This window comes from Lontra canadensis, unplaced genomic scaffold (genome assembly GCF_010015895.1).
Source record: "Lontra canadensis isolate GAN:19392208 unplaced genomic scaffold, GSC_riverotter_1.0 scaffold10, whole genome shotgun sequence".
Classification (NCBI taxonomy): domain Eukaryota; kingdom Metazoa; phylum Chordata; class Mammalia; order Carnivora; family Mustelidae; genus Lontra; species Lontra canadensis.
In genome coordinates, this window is record NW_022631004.1 from 12,544,377 (window position 1) to 12,561,337 (window position 16,961).

General features: G+C 33.2%; 1 protein-coding gene across 3 annotated transcripts in view; it reads right to left on the reverse strand.

The window, feature by feature from the left end:
- Positions 1–225: 225 nt before the first annotated feature.
- Positions 226–16,961, reverse strand: part of SMARCA5 (SWI/SNF related, matrix associated, actin dependent regulator of chromatin, subfamily a, member 5) — a 40,387-nt gene continuing 23,651 nt past the window's right edge. For all 3 annotated transcript variants that reach the window (XM_032855617.1, XM_032855616.1, XM_032855618.1), the window contains 14 exons: positions 15,052–15,278; positions 13,289–13,410; positions 13,053–13,205; positions 11,396–11,528; positions 8,835–8,983; positions 8,526–8,645; positions 7,693–7,803; positions 7,088–7,201; positions 6,779–6,901; positions 5,877–6,009; positions 4,988–5,106; positions 4,282–4,494; positions 2,238–2,345; positions 226–1,490 (listed from right to left, as the gene is read on the reverse strand). In XM_032855617.1, the coding sequence (XP_032711508.1) occupies positions 1,425–1,490; positions 2,238–2,345; positions 4,282–4,494; positions 4,988–5,106; positions 5,877–6,009; positions 6,779–6,901; positions 7,088–7,201; positions 7,693–7,803; positions 8,526–8,645; positions 8,835–8,983; positions 11,396–11,528; positions 13,053–13,205; positions 13,289–13,410; positions 15,052–15,278 (1,891 nt within the window). In that variant the 3' untranslated portion in view covers positions 226–1,424. The remainder of the gene's footprint in view (positions 1,491–2,237; positions 2,346–4,281; positions 4,495–4,987; positions 5,107–5,876; positions 6,010–6,778; positions 6,902–7,087; positions 7,202–7,692; positions 7,804–8,525; positions 8,646–8,834; positions 8,984–11,395; positions 11,529–13,052; positions 13,206–13,288; positions 13,411–15,051; positions 15,279–16,961) is intronic.

Consider the following 16,961-nt stretch of genomic DNA (forward strand, 5'->3'; position numbering starts at 1 on the left):
ATATCAACGTATCATAAACACTGGACTTTGCTTGACACAGCAACAACTCCACATTTTGGAAAAGTAAGCAGTGTAAGTAATACTTTAGAAATCACCATTATAAATAAAAATCTCAATTATATGTGGGCAGACGACAAATGACAGAAATTTTAGAAGAAATCTATCTAAGGGAAAGAGATAATGTCCTAAGGGGGGGAAATCAAATAAATGGAAAGAAAAGACCACTTAAGGATTATAAAAGTTATATTTATTCACGATGCTACATTTATTGCATTCCCTTAGAAAAATGGAGAACTGTTTATGTACCCAATTTGCACATATAAAACTTTATACAAATTATGTGTAGCACATAAAGGCCTCTGGTACAGCTAAAATCCTGACACTACAATTTGGGTAATCCTGCTTCAAGGTCTCCAGTTTATCAAGTCTGTTCATAGAAAATAAAAACTGGTTATTATACTCAATCTTGCCGTTCACACTTAAAAATTATTTTAAAATATAAAAATTTCAATTACTCTAAAAACTCAAAAAAGGTAAACTGGAAGGGGACACACATTCTGTTACCAATTTCAGTTTAACAGTATGACAAATCCATACCTTATTTTGGCTGAGTCTTTTTAAAAAACAAAAACCACCTTAGTTTTGACATTATCTTTCTAAGCTGTGGCTGCTTCGAGAAGGTAATTTGTCAAAACATTTACCAAACAATTAAAAATAATATTCCTTTTACAAAATAGTACAGTAACACTTTACGGAACCAGAAAATACTAAATGTCTTTGGCTATATAACTAAAAGGCCAGTCTTCCAACAGAAAAGGGCATATTCACACCTCAGAACCAACTACAGAAACAAAGCATTAACAGAAATATGCATAGAATTTAATGATAATTTGTCTTGCCTTTTGTTCCATCCTACCCATATAATAATCAAGGAGAATGCAATTTACATAATCTTCCCAGATGAGACTCTATATAGCACTACGAAGATACCCAAATTTCTGCAAAGGCAAAGTGAATTAAAACAATTACACAACTAAGTGAAGACCAAAGGGACAAATGTTATTTGCAATTTTTTTTTAGCTGTTGGCTTGTTTTTTAAGCTTTGAGTGTAGAAATTATAGCTGATAAACAAAGTCACAATCTTCACAAATGGAACTATAATAGAAAAATAAATCAAATGAAACATTTATTAATAAATGAAGCCTGTTTTATTACTTCAAGTGTTAATGATAAAAAAAAAATTTCAACACAGCTGCTGCATTTAAAAAAGTGGAACTACGTACTATGTTTCTAAGCTCAGTAAACAGATGAACCTGATGTCTTTGAATGACATAACAATTGAGCATTGTACAGTACATCTTATGAAGACCCGTAAATTAAAGAACTACTGGTTTAAAGTTAGTGATTATGGAACATATATATATTCATAGTTTCAGCTTCTTTTTTCTTCCTCGACCATCAGGTGCTCCATCCATTTTACGTTTCTGTGTCTACAAATGAACAGAAGGATTCCTTTTCGTCACAAGACTAATATTAAAGGTAAAATACATCGGCTCTTTACTAATAACTGCTACATAGTGACAAATATTAGACCTTCCTACCCAGAATAATCTTAATTCTCCAAGTTCTTATCTACTCCTTTTACAAACACAAAAAATTTTAATACCAATGAAATAATCTGCAATAGTAAATCAATACACCAAACAAGTATAACAGACCCTGATACCAAAAAAAAAAAAAACTATTAATTATTCTGAAGTTTCACATAAATACCAAACATTACGCAGGTATTCATTTATTCATGACTTTCTAAATTATTACTAAATAAAAAGAGATGACTTCTTCTTCCTCTTAAGATAACTGTTTTTACATTCCTAAGATACCACTGGGACAATAAACTAAATTTTAAAAGTTAGTAAAGGTTGTAAAGCCACTGCTTTCCTAGTATTTCTTTACATATTCTAAAATTATACCTTGCACTCCCAAGGTAAAATGTAGGGTCCTGGCATTCACAAGACATACCTTGCCAGATTTTCTTGAATCGCCAAAATTATGGAATACCATCCCATTATGTGATATTCCCCACATAATGCTGTCAAATATAATTTATACTTTTAAAAGCAACTCAAGGCTATATTTATAAAAAAGACTAACATGTCAATGATAGCCAAGTAATGTTCAAATTCTTACAAAGAAAAGTCTTCCAAGAAAATATTTACACTTTCATGAATACTTACTGAAGGTTTTGGTCCTCTCTTCTTTTTCTCTGCCTTCTCCTTTTCTTCTAGTTCCATGTTTTCTCTTTCAATCAAGGTAATTAAGGTGTTACACCTCCTCTGGAGCTCCTGAATTGTAAACATAAATTTATATGGTAAACATGTATTTTCCATCGACAAGTTTTCATGATACCTAGGTTTTAAAATTGTAACATTTTAACAGCGTACTACATAATTATACATTCCCCCAGATAAAATCTAAAACAGCCAAAAGAACTGATTTTCATATATAATCCATGCTATGAAGATAAAGATATCAATGTTTTTACTTCATTATTTAAAGTGATACTGTTATTTCTCTTAAATCCTTCCTTCCCTTAGAAATTCAAGCAGTAAAAATAATATATGCTATACTGCTACTTAATATCTATGCCTGAGAACTAGAATACATATCTAAAACTTTAAGTGCACCTATTTCAGGGTCAAAATCAACCAGAACTTAAGTGTACATCCTCTTTCCCTTAAAGGTACAGTTACTAGAATTATGGCAATCAGTGTATCAAATGCCAGCTTTCCCAATTTTGGAAAATTAGCCATAGAAGTCTATGATATCTACATCTCTCTCTAGCAATCTAAAATCCTTTGTGGAGGTTGTATAAAGTGTAGTGTAACTACTATATAACCCTGAAGAAAATGGAAGTCTATTTTCATTACTGCTGACTACTAGTAAGCAAAATGGTTTTCCTGTAAAAAGTGATACTACATAAACCACAACAAAATCATTTAAAAATATTAGCTTATAGAATATACAAGTTTTAGAAATATTTGCAATATAATCTAGAGACATAAGGTAATAAACTACATTAAAGTTCTGTATTTAACAGGTGAACTGTGGCACACATGACAGAATGTGGTACAGATGAGCTAAGGTCTCAGTACTCTTGGCTCTAAGGCAAGAGTATTTATCAGAAGGGTCCATACACATAGAATCATTTCTTATGTGTGCTCTAACATGAAACATGTTTGGAAATAAGTTTAAGACTATGGTATTATACTGATAAATCAACATGATACTGTATTTGTTTCACTCACTAAAAAAATCATTATTAACTATAAAAATTGTTCCCACTTAAAGACAGAAGACAGAGCTGTAAGCAACTGAATCAGTCTTTCCCCAAATTTTATTCATAATGCATTTTATAGTGCAACATTTCCCAAACAAGGATACAGAAATAGTAGTCAGCTGATATTTAGTGAAAAATAATCCTCCTGTGGTGAAACATGAAAAGACTGTGCACTGTCTCCTGTCTTGAAGACTGGTAATATACTTTAAATACACTGAGCGAAATCTCACTACATAAAATGTTTAAACTTTGCTTACACCAGTATATCCCAAACTTAAGACTACAGAGCATTTTGGGTATTATCATCCTAAAGAACACAAGATGGAAGTTACAAGCTTCAAAATGGCTAAATGCATAATAAAAAGGGCAATTTACTAAAGCTAAACTTTCCTGAATTATAACTTTAGGTCATTAGGAATCAACTTGCTTATGAGAAATACTCTAGTATTGAAAATAAAAGTGTTTTACTACCTTAAGCTATATTAAAATAATCCAGACAGGCAGACGCCTGAATGAGAGTTCCTTCCTCACAGAAATGTGTTCATTTATAAAACCAAAATTATCTGAAAAATACAAGTTTTAAATTAGGATCATCAAATTCAGAAGGTGAAATTGATGGTGGTATTTCCGTCTATTTAGAACCTGATTAAAATATAAAAAACTCCCTATCCTATGTAATGATGTTAAAAGGTATGTGATATTAAGAGGATGGAACCAAGAAATTTTTTAAGTTATCCATGATATTAGATTGTTAACTGTAGATGAGAACTATTTTCTAAGGAACTGATTTAACCCACGGTACTTACAGTATTGTAACAAAAATGTACTCCAAAGATGGGGTGAAACCACAATTTTCTCTTAGTTACCTTACCTTAAAGAATATTAATCAATACTTAATCTGAACTGTTTGCTACATTACACAGAAAGGCCCAGGGACTCACCATTGCAGTTCTGGACTTAAGAAACCAGTCAAATCTGAACTGAGGAGAGTTGCGAATACACTGTCGTAATTCATCATAAACGTTTTCTTTGTCAAATCCAAGTTTGTGAAGCATACAGATTAGGAAGCGATCCTCTTCTTCAGTGTAGTTTTTTCCTTTGTTAGTACCATATGATATTCTCAGCTGATGAAAAGGTGCTTTGTACCGTCCAATCTATCAAAGTCAAATTTTATATAAATCCTACATAATCTGTATTTCAAAATTAGCTTTAGTAAGATTAGCTAAAAATGTTCCATTCCAAATCAGAATTTTCTACCCAAAGCACTCAACTGCATTATACAACCTCTGCTATAAAACAACTTCAGAGTCTTTATTATTCTAAAGAGAAATACAGGATCAGACTTTGTAGGAAAAAGCTAATCACAGGGACTCTAACCCAGATGTATCAACTGAAGTACTAAGATAAACTCCTTTAAGAATATCTATAGCATGTGAATATTGTTCTTTGAAGAAAATCTTCATTTTAAACCACCATTTCATTTCATTATTAACATATAACATATTATTTGTTTCAGGGGTACAGCTCTGACTCATCAGTCTTACACAATACACAACGCTCATTTCCTTTTAAAAAGTTACTTTACCTCGCATATTCTCAACTAAGAGTTATATCACTAAGTACCATATTTATTAATACACAAAGTACCTTCGTATCAAGTGCTTTTTTGATACTAATTCTTCTTTGAATTCTTGCCTCTCCCCTTTCAATCTGAGCCATAATCTTCTCTATGTCCTGGAGTTCATTGCATCTTTCCCAGAATACAGCTGGTAAAACAGTAAACGGACAGATGGGACAGGTGCAGGAAGGGGGAAAATAGAAGTAATTTATCATAAATAATTTGCTAAGGATTAAGAAATGTGTTTCCATTTTTCTCACATCTAGTACTATAAATAAGTCAATTATTTGTTTCCTTAACTGTAAAAAAAAAATGAGATGAAATAGGCGATACAAGTATCTCCCAACTCTTAAATTTCTATTCTTGAATTCTAAGCACACTCACAGCACCACAACTGCACCTCCTCGCTTGAGAATCCAAGTGATTTTTTTTTTTTTATTTTATTTATTTGACAGAGATCACAAGCAGACAGAGAGGCAGGCAGGCGGGGTGGGGGTGAAGCAGGCTCCCCACTGAGCAGACTGCCTGATGCGGGGCTTGATTCCAGGACCCTGAGACCAAGACCTGAGCCGAAGGCAGAGGCTTAACCCACTGAGCCACCCAGGCGCCCTCAGAATCCAAGTGATTTAAGGAAACACAGGCACATAGTGCTTGAGAAGCATAAAATGAAAGCACATTACTCAGTAACCTATTCTTATTTTCTCAGCAGTACCCAGTTAGCTAGGGTAAAAAAGTAACTATGCCATTTTTAAAAAGAGGACATTTTCCAACTCAGTTTTTTAAAAACACAAAAAAAATAAGGCCCTAAAAGTGGGGGCAAAATTTAGCTTATCAAAACATAATTCAGAATTACAAAATCTGAACTCAATAGCTATCCAGAAATCTGAGAACATTCTTATATTAAAATATTTAAATTACCTGAGTACTCAATAACTTCTTCCGGAGTTTTTCCTTCTACTTCTCTTGCAATATTTTCAATATCATCACGACCCCACTTCTCATTAGCTTTGATAAACTGGTTAAAATCTCTCTTATTCCAATTGGTAAAGCCCTTCAAGGCAATGGAAACAAAACATTTAACAACAGCACACTGAACATGGACAAGATACTACTATACGTACCAACATTTCTAAAGTACTAAAACATTTTCAATTACTCCTAGGTTTTAAGTTCTTTTAAAGTGGTTAACTTTTCATACACTCAGCCATGCATTTTCAGCAATACATCACATACTGCTTACATAACCAAGGAATTAAATCTCAGTGAAAGAAAGGAAGGAATGCTGCATGAAAAAGTAACATTTTTTGCTGGACTCTGAAGGATTAGCAGGAGTCTGTAAACAGCAGTAAACATAGACTAAAGAGCTAAGATGTATAAAGTGAGAAAATGGAAGAAAAATCTTCAAAAATAGGTGAAGGCCAAATTCTAAAAGACCCTAATTAAACCATAAAGACTGTTAAACAAAAGAGTACCAAATAGAGACATGTAGTAGAGAACGGTAACTTAGTACTGTTCCAATGCAGAAGAGTCACAGAAAAGAAAATACAAAAGAAAGGTAATCAAAAGAGTATCTACTCTACCAAGGCTGGTGCAAATCTATAATCTTCTCAACTACCTCAACAACTATCAAAATGACAATCAAAGTGACAATCAAAATGTAGCATACATCCATATGCTCTTGCTTTATCATTTCCAATTATTCCATTTTTGGAAGAAAAAGCTTGTACTTCTCTGTATACCCCAACATGACCTAAGCACGGTACCGTACAAAGTGATGGTTACTAAATTTTATGTTGAATAAAGACTATATATATATATACCTGTGTTAGAAGCTTCTCCTTTTCCTCTAACTCTTCATCATTAAGGGGTTCAGCTTCATCAATTTTAAGCTGTTCTTCTTTTTGTGCCTGTGCTGCATTTGGTAGGTCAGGATTTCGAGGCACCTAAAAAAAATACTTTCTTAGGTCATCAGTCAGTAGATTTTAGAAAGTATGTGATGAACTAAATTCTTAGCCAACCAAATATTTTTTATGTTTTAATCCAACCATGAAAAAAAATACTGACATGTCCTCCATTTATTAAATTAAAAACAAACCAGATTAGTTTAGGAATAGTGTTATTTCCATTACCTTGTACCCAATAGTTTTTCTGTAATACAAAATTTCTTTTTCCAGTAACTCAAATAAACGTGGAGGAAAAAACTGGAAATCCTGAACATTAGGCTGTTTTGGAGGCCGAGGAGCCTAGAGAAAAAAGAGTATCATCCATAAAAAAAATTATTTTGCTTTAAATTAATTGTAATCTTCCTTTTTCCTGAAGTTATGATGGCCAATTCTCTAAGCAACTGAATCTATCATTAATAGTGAACTTTAAAAACTTTAAATGCATACATTTACAACTAATTTTTAGAGGAGTTAAGGAAATATACTATAAGAAGCCACAAAAGATTCTAATTCTCAATCTGATTTAACTGTAAGAATATAAGAAAAAAAGGGATGCCTGGGTGGCTCAGTTGGTTAAGTGTCTGCCTTCAGCACAGGTCATGATCCCAGGGTCCTGGCATTGAGTCCCATATCAGGCTCCTTGCTCAGGAGGGAGCCTGCTTCTCCCCCCTACTTACGCGCTTGCTCTCTCCCCCACCGACAAATAAGTTAAAAAAATAAAATACTTTAGAAAAAATTGTAAAAATTACATTTCCAATATTTTTGGATATTTTACTGCTCTATCAACTCACCTTGGGTGCTTTAGGTTCACTGACACGAAGAGCTTCCCTAAAATAGGCATCGACAGCATAGTTGGCTTTTCTTTCTCGTTTAGGTGGTTCAATCCACTCTGTGAATGCAATCTAGCATATGGGAAACAATTCGTATCACCAACTTTATTTACAGTCGCAAATCTCAGTTGAACACAACTCATACTGTGAACATCATTACAACTACTGTTTGTAAATAGTAAGATAGTCGTAAAATCCTGAACAATAAGCTTTACGAGAATAGGACTATGCTACTTTGCTCAAAACTATGTAATTAATTAATATAAAGAACAGTGTCTGGTGAATAGTATGGATATACAGTAAGTATTTCTTGCCCAAATGGAGAACATTCTAACCAGTGAGAGGGTAGGTAGGGAACCTACAGAATGTATGCTATAACTCAAACTAGGAGAAAAACGTAGATATGTATTTAGCTTAGAAAAAATTCAGAGGATATACAAGCCTAAATGTTAACAGAAAAAACACTGAGTAGAACTATTTTTTTTCTTCCAACTTGTAGGTATTTTCTAATTTCTGTACAAACTGACAAATATTACTTAAGAAATTAGGACTTTTTTCCCTTCATTACCAGTTAATTCTGTTAAAAAAAAAATCTAGTAAGGGTGTAACAATTTCATATTACATATAAAAATGTAAAAATGTATAAAAATATAAAAATGAAAATAATTTAGATATGAATATACAGAAATGACTGCTTTGAAACAAATTTACAAAGCATTACACCTAACACTTAAAATTCCAAGTTTCAAGTAAAATGAAGTCTTCAAGTAACCAAAATGTCTTTCAAAAATTACCTTTTGTTTTTCTCTATAATCCTCTCCTTCAAAGTTATAAACACTTGACTCTGTATCCATTGTAAAGTTTCTAAGTGAGCTTTCACCCATCTTGGAGAGCTTTTCATTCATCTCTGCAGTCTGCAGGGGACAAAAACAGCTTATCAGATTGAGAATAAAAAAAAAATTTTTCAGCATTATAGTTAAAAATAAGTTGGGCTTTACAGTACACAAAAGCTTCTTTTTCTGGTTCACATAACAAGTGTTTCCTCGGTTCTGATTTAAAACATTTTATATATTAAAAACATTATCATTTAACCTATTCCTCACCTTCTTTGCGCCTCTTTCCAAAATACCATCAATATCCTCATCAGTAATCTCACTTTCTTTTGAAGCAAATACATGTGTTGCCCCATGTCTAATCATTTGAAGCATTTCATCTTTCCCAATTTTGTTCAGATTCTGATCCACAAGCCTTCCTAGAAAAAAAAAATGTGTTGTATACTATTAATTGAACAAAGTTTGTTTTACTGAAAACTTGGAATTTTAAATGTTAGATGTAATATCATGTATTTTGCCTCAAGCATCAATTATTTCTTTTTATTTACTTCTGAGAATTTTCATTTTCACATAAAACAATGCCAGAATCTTAGCTGTAACCTTCGAAGTATTCTAAAGTTAATCTATTACATAATGAAGCCTAATGTATACCATCTCAAAAAAATGTATTATTATATGGGCTGAATAATATATTTGGGATATTTGAAAATAAAAATTAGCAAGATTTTTTTTAAAGATTATGATGAGATTTTTTAATCTTGCTAAAGATTATGATGAGATCATAAAGATAAGAAGTTTCTAATAAGCAGAAAGACATTAATACTAATACTCCATCCAGCTTTTTCTTAGGAAAGTATAAAAAAAAAATGAAGTACAAAAAACCCTTCATATTACCAAGCTTTAGCTAAAGACTAAAATATACAGCAATTTCTGAAAATTTCCAAAGCTAATTTTCATCAAAGAAGACATTCAACCTAAGAAAACTAAGATCATGATCTTCAATTGGGAGGAATTTGGCCAACCCTGTAATTTGTGTTTTTAAAAATACAGGAATCAAAACAAACCAAAATACCATACCATAAAGAATTATTTCTACCCTAAAGGGCCATTCACATACACTTACATAAAACTTCAATTTTTCTATTCTAACCAACTTGTAACAAATGAGTGGATAGAGACCCAAGTTGTTCTCTTGGATCGTCAATGCTTTTGTATCATGGCTTTGGATCCCTAACAGAATCCACTAACACCTGTGACTTTCAAAGTTAGGATTTATCTTTAGAACATGTTTCTTTGGTTTGAAAGCCATCTCACTGCTATCAAAATGTTCTCAGTCTTACTGAAACTACTTCCCCATTGGAGAGAGGGGAAGCTATTCAGACATAAAGAAGTTCTACGATTTCTCATTATTTTAATTACATCCCTTACACTACGAAGACACTAATACAAAGGTATACGCCTAAAGCTTGCTATTTGACTAATACAAAGCTACTAGCACAAAACTTTGCTCTAAAATTTGCCCCTCCAAAACCAAAAAACTAAGTAAAAAAACTCAGCTTTTCTAAGTTGGTTATAAATTAATTTTCCTTCTTTTTTAAAAAAGTGTTTCACAGATGAGAATAATTAAAAATACTACAAAGCAAATGTTTTTCTAAAAACATGGATGAAGAATGTGACGGGGAAAAGAACTAGCCATTACATTACCATGAGAAACCTTACTGTTTTGGCAGGCTCCAGAGACTTTCATAAGTAAATACTTCACTCTAATAGTTAATATAGCTCTTGGTGTTAGATGAGTCACTTCCTAGCTACATGAACGGTAAACAAGTGACCTGCCTCTACTTCCCATGCCAACCTTAAGCTGGCTAAAGGAAATAATGGATGCAAAGTATATAGCACATTGCTTGGCATGAAGTAAGCACTTGATAATAAAAACTAGTAAGCCTTCATTTACTGTTTTCATATATTCAGAGACGTGGCTAACACTACAGTTGGCATTAATAGAATATGAAAAAATATAACACTCCTTTACTTGGAAATTAAAAGCAGTTAACAAAATGAAGTCATATAATATGGAATCATCAGTGAACAATATTAACAGTGTTATCCCTCTATCTCTATATAACAGATAAAAAGCACATGCTCATAATGCAAATTTGAGAATGAAAGAAACCAGTATGAGCCTGAGGTTACTGAGGATTCCTACCCTCACCCTCTAGTCCTATTTACATAAATGTTTATTTTGATTCTCCCTCTTACTAAATTATAACTCCATGAGAGTAAGAACATTTGTTGCTTTCTTTCACCACTGTATTCTCAGCACTAAGAGCAATATCTGGCATCTGGTAGCTGTTCAGTAAACAGCTGCAGACTAGAAAAAAACAACAACATCAGATTCTCTGAGTTTCATTTTTACTTCTTCATTTTACCCCAGCATAATTAACAGAGTGTTTTTTAACAGGTAAATTATACTCACCACAGTTCTATTTAATATCTACCACACTGAATGCTGGGTATTTTATATATATTTTCCCCTTTAATCCTTAAAAATAAACTTTAATTCTCTTTATCCCCATTTAACAGATGAGGGGACAGGCTTAGATAGTATAAAAGAACTGCTAATTGGCAAAACAAATATGCAAACTTCAACCTTCGTGAGCCCATACCTATCCTCTTATTAAAACTAAAGCTTACTATTTTCTGGAATATAAATACTTGTTCAGGCTGCCAGCTTGATTCCATAGATCCTCAATAACAAGAACCTAATAAATCTAAGAAAAAAACATTTGTTTATCCAACCCAGTAAATTTCTTAGAAGTTCTAAGGCTCACCTTGCTGAATGACTATTGAATCCAATCTGAGTTTCATCTCAGCACGTTCCACTATTCTTTCTTCCACAGTGTTATCGGTTATAAAGCGGAACACTCTAACAGTCTTGGTTTGTCCAATTCTATGTGCTCGGTCCTAGGCAAATAACCATGTCATTTTGTTACAGTTAAAAATTACATAAACAGCATTTGACTGTGTATACTGAAAAGTAAAATTAAAATATTCTCAAGTGTAAAAGTTTTTAATATAACAAAACTATTCTAAAAATGAGTTTGTTAAAAAAAAATAAATGTTATTAGATTAATATTTCTTAGATTCTCAAAGTTTCTCCATGTCAATCAAATTAATTATCTCACAAGTAAAACTTTCAGGAGGTATGGAACACAACAGATGGCTGAATCCGTGAGAAACTATCCGGTTACTTTTACTAGGTAATACTGATACTGAATCCGTGAGAAACTATCCGGTTACTTTTACTAGGTAATATTGATACTTTTACTAGGTAAAATTCCATGTCTCCGGGGGCACCTGAGTGGCTCCGTTGAGCATCTAACTCTTGATTTCCACTCAGGTCATGATCTCAAGGTCCTGAGACCTTGAGTCAGACTCCACATGTGGAGTCTGCCTGTCCCTCTGTCTGCTGCTCCTCCCCTGCCCCCCATTCTCCCTCAGGTAAGTAAAATCTTGAAAATAAGTAAATAATAAATAAAATTCACATCTCCAAATAAGACAGACAAAATTATGATTAAGTTGGTTGATAACTTTTTTTCCTAAATCTGTTTTACTTAGGTTTAAATTCAAATTGTTTTTCTACCTAAATCATATATAAATTTTCACTGCTATCAGGGAAAAAAGTGACAAAAATAAAATAACTCCACATATATAAAAATCCTAGTCTTTACATGTCACCCACATAACTACATACAAATAGTCAATTAATCTGAATTCCATTTCTGTTTAACTTCTGTTAAGTTCACAAAACATATTCTTACAAAACATCCCTATTTCTAACTGATCAATTTTCCTCAACCACACTTTTAATATAGGATAGAAACAACCAACACCAGAGTTATAATCACCAATACCATGGGTCAAGTCATTAATAGTATCAAACTTAAGAATTTGTAAGTTTTCATATTAATCTACAGATCATACATTTTCTCAACCTAAGAATGATCTTCCTCTTCTAGCCAAAGAACTCCCACACAGGGGCATACATTTTAAGCATCCAACATGATAGGCAGGTTGGTAGCTCACCAACCTATCTCCCTTTTCTAAGGCACAACTATGCTGTAATTTACCAATTTCCTTGCACCCAGTTATGCTATGTGATTTGAGTGCTGGTCAATGACTGTGGGGACACTTTCAGATCTGACCCATAAAAAATTTCCTAGATAATCCTCAACTCTATCCCCCTTCTGCCATCAGAATACACAGGATATAGCTAGACTCCAAGGTCTTAAGATATGGCAAAGCTGTGAGATACAGATATCCTGCTTTGAATGAGAGATCACCTACAAAACACCTTCTCTGAATTATTACGTTCGGAGAAAAAATTCTGCTGGGTTAAGTCACTGATATTTGCACACCACTAGCTTGCTCTAATGAAAATATCAAGCTCTAAGAAAATATTAGAATATATTTACTGTTATCTCTTACCATAGCCTGGAGATCTACTTGGGGATTCCAATCTGAATCATACAAAATTACTACATCAGCAGTAGCAAGATTAATCCCAAGACCACCAGCACGTGTACTTAACATGAAAACAAACTTTGTGCTGTTTGGTTCATTGTATGCATTGATGGACTCCTACAGATATAAAATAAAACAAAATGTCAGGAAATTATTTTATCTGGTAATTTTTTTACCTTCCCTCCCTGGATTTTACTTACTTGTCTCTCATCGTGGGGTGTCTGCCCATCCAATCTACAGTATTCATAATTTCTCCACATGCAATAATCTTCCAAAATATCCAATACCCTTGTCATTTGACTGAAGATTAGGACTCGTGAACCTGTTAGCAAATAGAACAGCTCATTTTCAGAAGCTTCAAAAGTAAAAAAACTATTTAAAAATTTAAGGTTAATCAAAACTAAGAATAACCAGTTACCCCTTAATTCCAAGTTACCTAGTTGGTTGTAAGAAAAAAACTACACATTATTTATTTATCCTAGTCAGTTATTCTCCCCATTTTTCTCATCATGGCACAAACAAAAAAGGGTAGTATCTGTACAACACACTAAGATAAATGGAAAAGGGGATTTGTTCTGCCTAGGTCTGTCCCAAGGCTGAGAGAATTAGTCTTTTTATTCCAAATGCATTTAAAAATAACCTGCCTCCACCCCACCACAATTCTCCCATGTGCATGGCCCTGAACATCCCGTAACACATACCCAAAACCCATCTCATTGTGGTTCTGAAGACCCAATTCCAGACTGAAATATAACAACATAGATGTGGCCTCACATCTACATGGTCATCTTTCACTGATGCCATGATCCAAGTTATTCAACTGCCTTCCATTTCTTCAGCCAGCTGCACGATGTCTTCACAGCAGAATGTATGAAGACCAAGGAGTCATTATAAAAAAATAAAAATTGTGAAATTATCTCTTCTTGGAAGCTGAGGCTGATAATATGCTGTGTCTTACCTTCTTGTAACCAAGATGCCTAAGGATGCTCAACAGTCCCCATTTTCCTTGCAGAGTTTAATATAGCTTTCATTAATATCTCTGAGTATTTCTACCAAGTTCTTGCTATTCCCTTTACTACTTAGCTTTCAAGAAAAGCATTTTAGAAAATGTATTTCCACAAAAAGGTGTAAAAGCAAGAACCTTCTCTTAGAACCTTCTCTTAGAAGGCTGATCATCAATATCCTAAAGGTACAAGTCATTCTTACTAAAACACACAAGAGAAACGCAAATGGAAAAATCTGAAATCTAACTGTATTATTTCACATTACAGAATTAATAATTTGTGTATGAAAAGCTTTGATGTCTGGGACTTACTTCAAATTAATCTGGGAGAAGGAAAGCAGGTACGGTATAGATGTCAACAAGTTTTGCCATGAGTCTGTAATTATTGAAGCTGGCATCACACTAAATACATTCTACATTCATATATTTTAAACACATCTCTACACGTACTACATACTCACTTTCACGTAAGAAATCAGCATGTTATAAACAAAACTGCTTTGGGTCCATGGACATATTTAATAATTAAATTATTGCTTAATTTTATTGCTCAAATTTAAGTAATTTATCATTTAAATAAGTCCACATAAATAACTAAAAACAATACTACGAACACAACACTGTCTACCAAAGCATCTGGGAACTGTGTATGTGTGGAAAAAGCATTCACGGCACTTTATAACAAAAAGCTGACATATTCTGAGAAAGCATATATAAAATGAGAACTCTCCCCCAAAATCCAGGAGTGTATCAGCCCTAACTACTGATCCCTAAGAAGATTTATAACCTAAAATTTGGGGGAGAAATGAAGCTCAGATAACAGAAGTTTTTAAATGCCCCACACTTCAACTTTATAAAAGTGCCATGATTAGTAATTTCAAATTGTAGTGGTCCCTTATTTTACATCAGAATTTTACAAGTTTTCATCACTTCTCAATTTGTTACCAGTAACATAATTACCTTGTTCTTTTAATTTCGGGAGCAGCTTGTCTAACACCACCATTTTGCCACTGTTGGTAACTAGATGCATATCTGTTGTATAAGGTGGACCAGGTTCAGCTCCATCAAAGAGATATGGATGATTACAGCATTTCCTCAACTGCATCAGGATGTTCAATAACCTCATTTTGTCCATCTTCCCTGCAGAGTTTAGTATATCTATATCCTTCATTAAAATCCGAGTATACCTATTGAGAAGAAAAATATTTTAAAAGGGTTGATTGTGCCCTGACAAATCCCTGTTACTTTCCATCCTTAATTTCCTCCCCTACTCAACCCAAAAATACCTGTAAAGAACCCATTAACTTCTAAGATGTGGTTAGAAGTTTACCATGTATTGTAACATCTTTCTCTTTCCTTGTTTTTCTTTATTGCCCCCACTGTTCTAATGTTCACAATTATACTTTGGGCCTCCAGGTCCAAAACAGTATGTCTCCTTGGGATGAATTAAAGCAGTATAACATAACATTTTTAAATAATTAAGCAAAACTTAAAATATAAGTTTTATTTTTTTATTTTTAAGTAATCCCTACACACAACAAAGGGCTTGAACTTACAACCTCAAGATCAAGACCCACATGCTCTACTGACTGAGCCAGCCAGGCACCCCAAAACGTTAAGTTTTAAACATAATTTTAATTTGTAGTCTTTTTCAATGGAAGAATGTTACTATTCAATGTAGCTAGTATAGCATTTGGGTGAGAACAGGAAGACCTAAGGAAGAAGAATCCTGATAGAATAAGGCATGATGATGAAAATAAAATGCAATCAATGTAATTTAAATATAAATAAAAGTATATGGGGGTAGGGGGAGACAGGGCAGTAAAACTATGTATACGTGTGTGTCTCTATACAGACACACACACACATATATATAGGCACACGTGTGTGTGTGTGTGTGTGTGTGTGTGCGTGCGTGTGTGTATATAATAATTATATGTAGTAAAACCATAGCCACAGGCTGAAGATGGATTGTGAAAAGCCTTAAATGCGTTATCAAGAATGTAAACATCCTACAGGAAAGTGTAATCTATCTAAATACCAAAGTTTCAAGACCTTGAATCCTCTGAACAAAATAACTTCAATAACCTAAGCAATATATACATAACTCCAGTAATAAGGCATAAAGTATTATTCAAGGCAAACTTTCCATACAATTCTGACAAAAGTTCACCAATGTTAACCTAGAAGAGATTTCTCTTCCCTTAACACTGACTCACGACACAGCTCTGTTAACTTAGAGCCATACAACTGCTGCCTTATAAAAGCCTTCCAAAAGTTTTAAGGACACTTAGGATGGACCAGCATCTACAGAGGTCATCTCTTTCCTAGATAATGTGCCCATTTCTTTACATTCTATCCTTTCTGTCTTTTCACCAACAACTCTAGCCCCTTGCATATACTTATCAAGTATGGAATTAAATACACTGAAATGCAATATAACCAGTGAAGATTAAGTATGGCTATTTATTCTCTTTTTCGAACACTACACTTATGTTAATATATGCTAAGGTAACAATATCGTTTTCTACAGACATTTCACATTGTTGATTCATGATGACCTTTCTATCTATAAAAAAATTTAATACTAAGTGGTTTCTAGCCTTTTTGGATTTCATATACCCATAAAACCTTAAGAAAAAAAAGAAGAAACTTACAGTGTTTTCCACATTTTTATTATGCCCTAGAGAGGTATTTAAATCTATCTTGTATTACCACCATAAATTCACAAAGGGAATCCTGTCTAAAATAAAACATTCACTCAGAATGGAGTCTTTAAAATTAAATATATGCAAAAGCTTTATGGGCTAAAAGAAAGCACCTAAATTTTCTCATATCTCTACCATCTCCAACTTCATCAGATTAGCCCT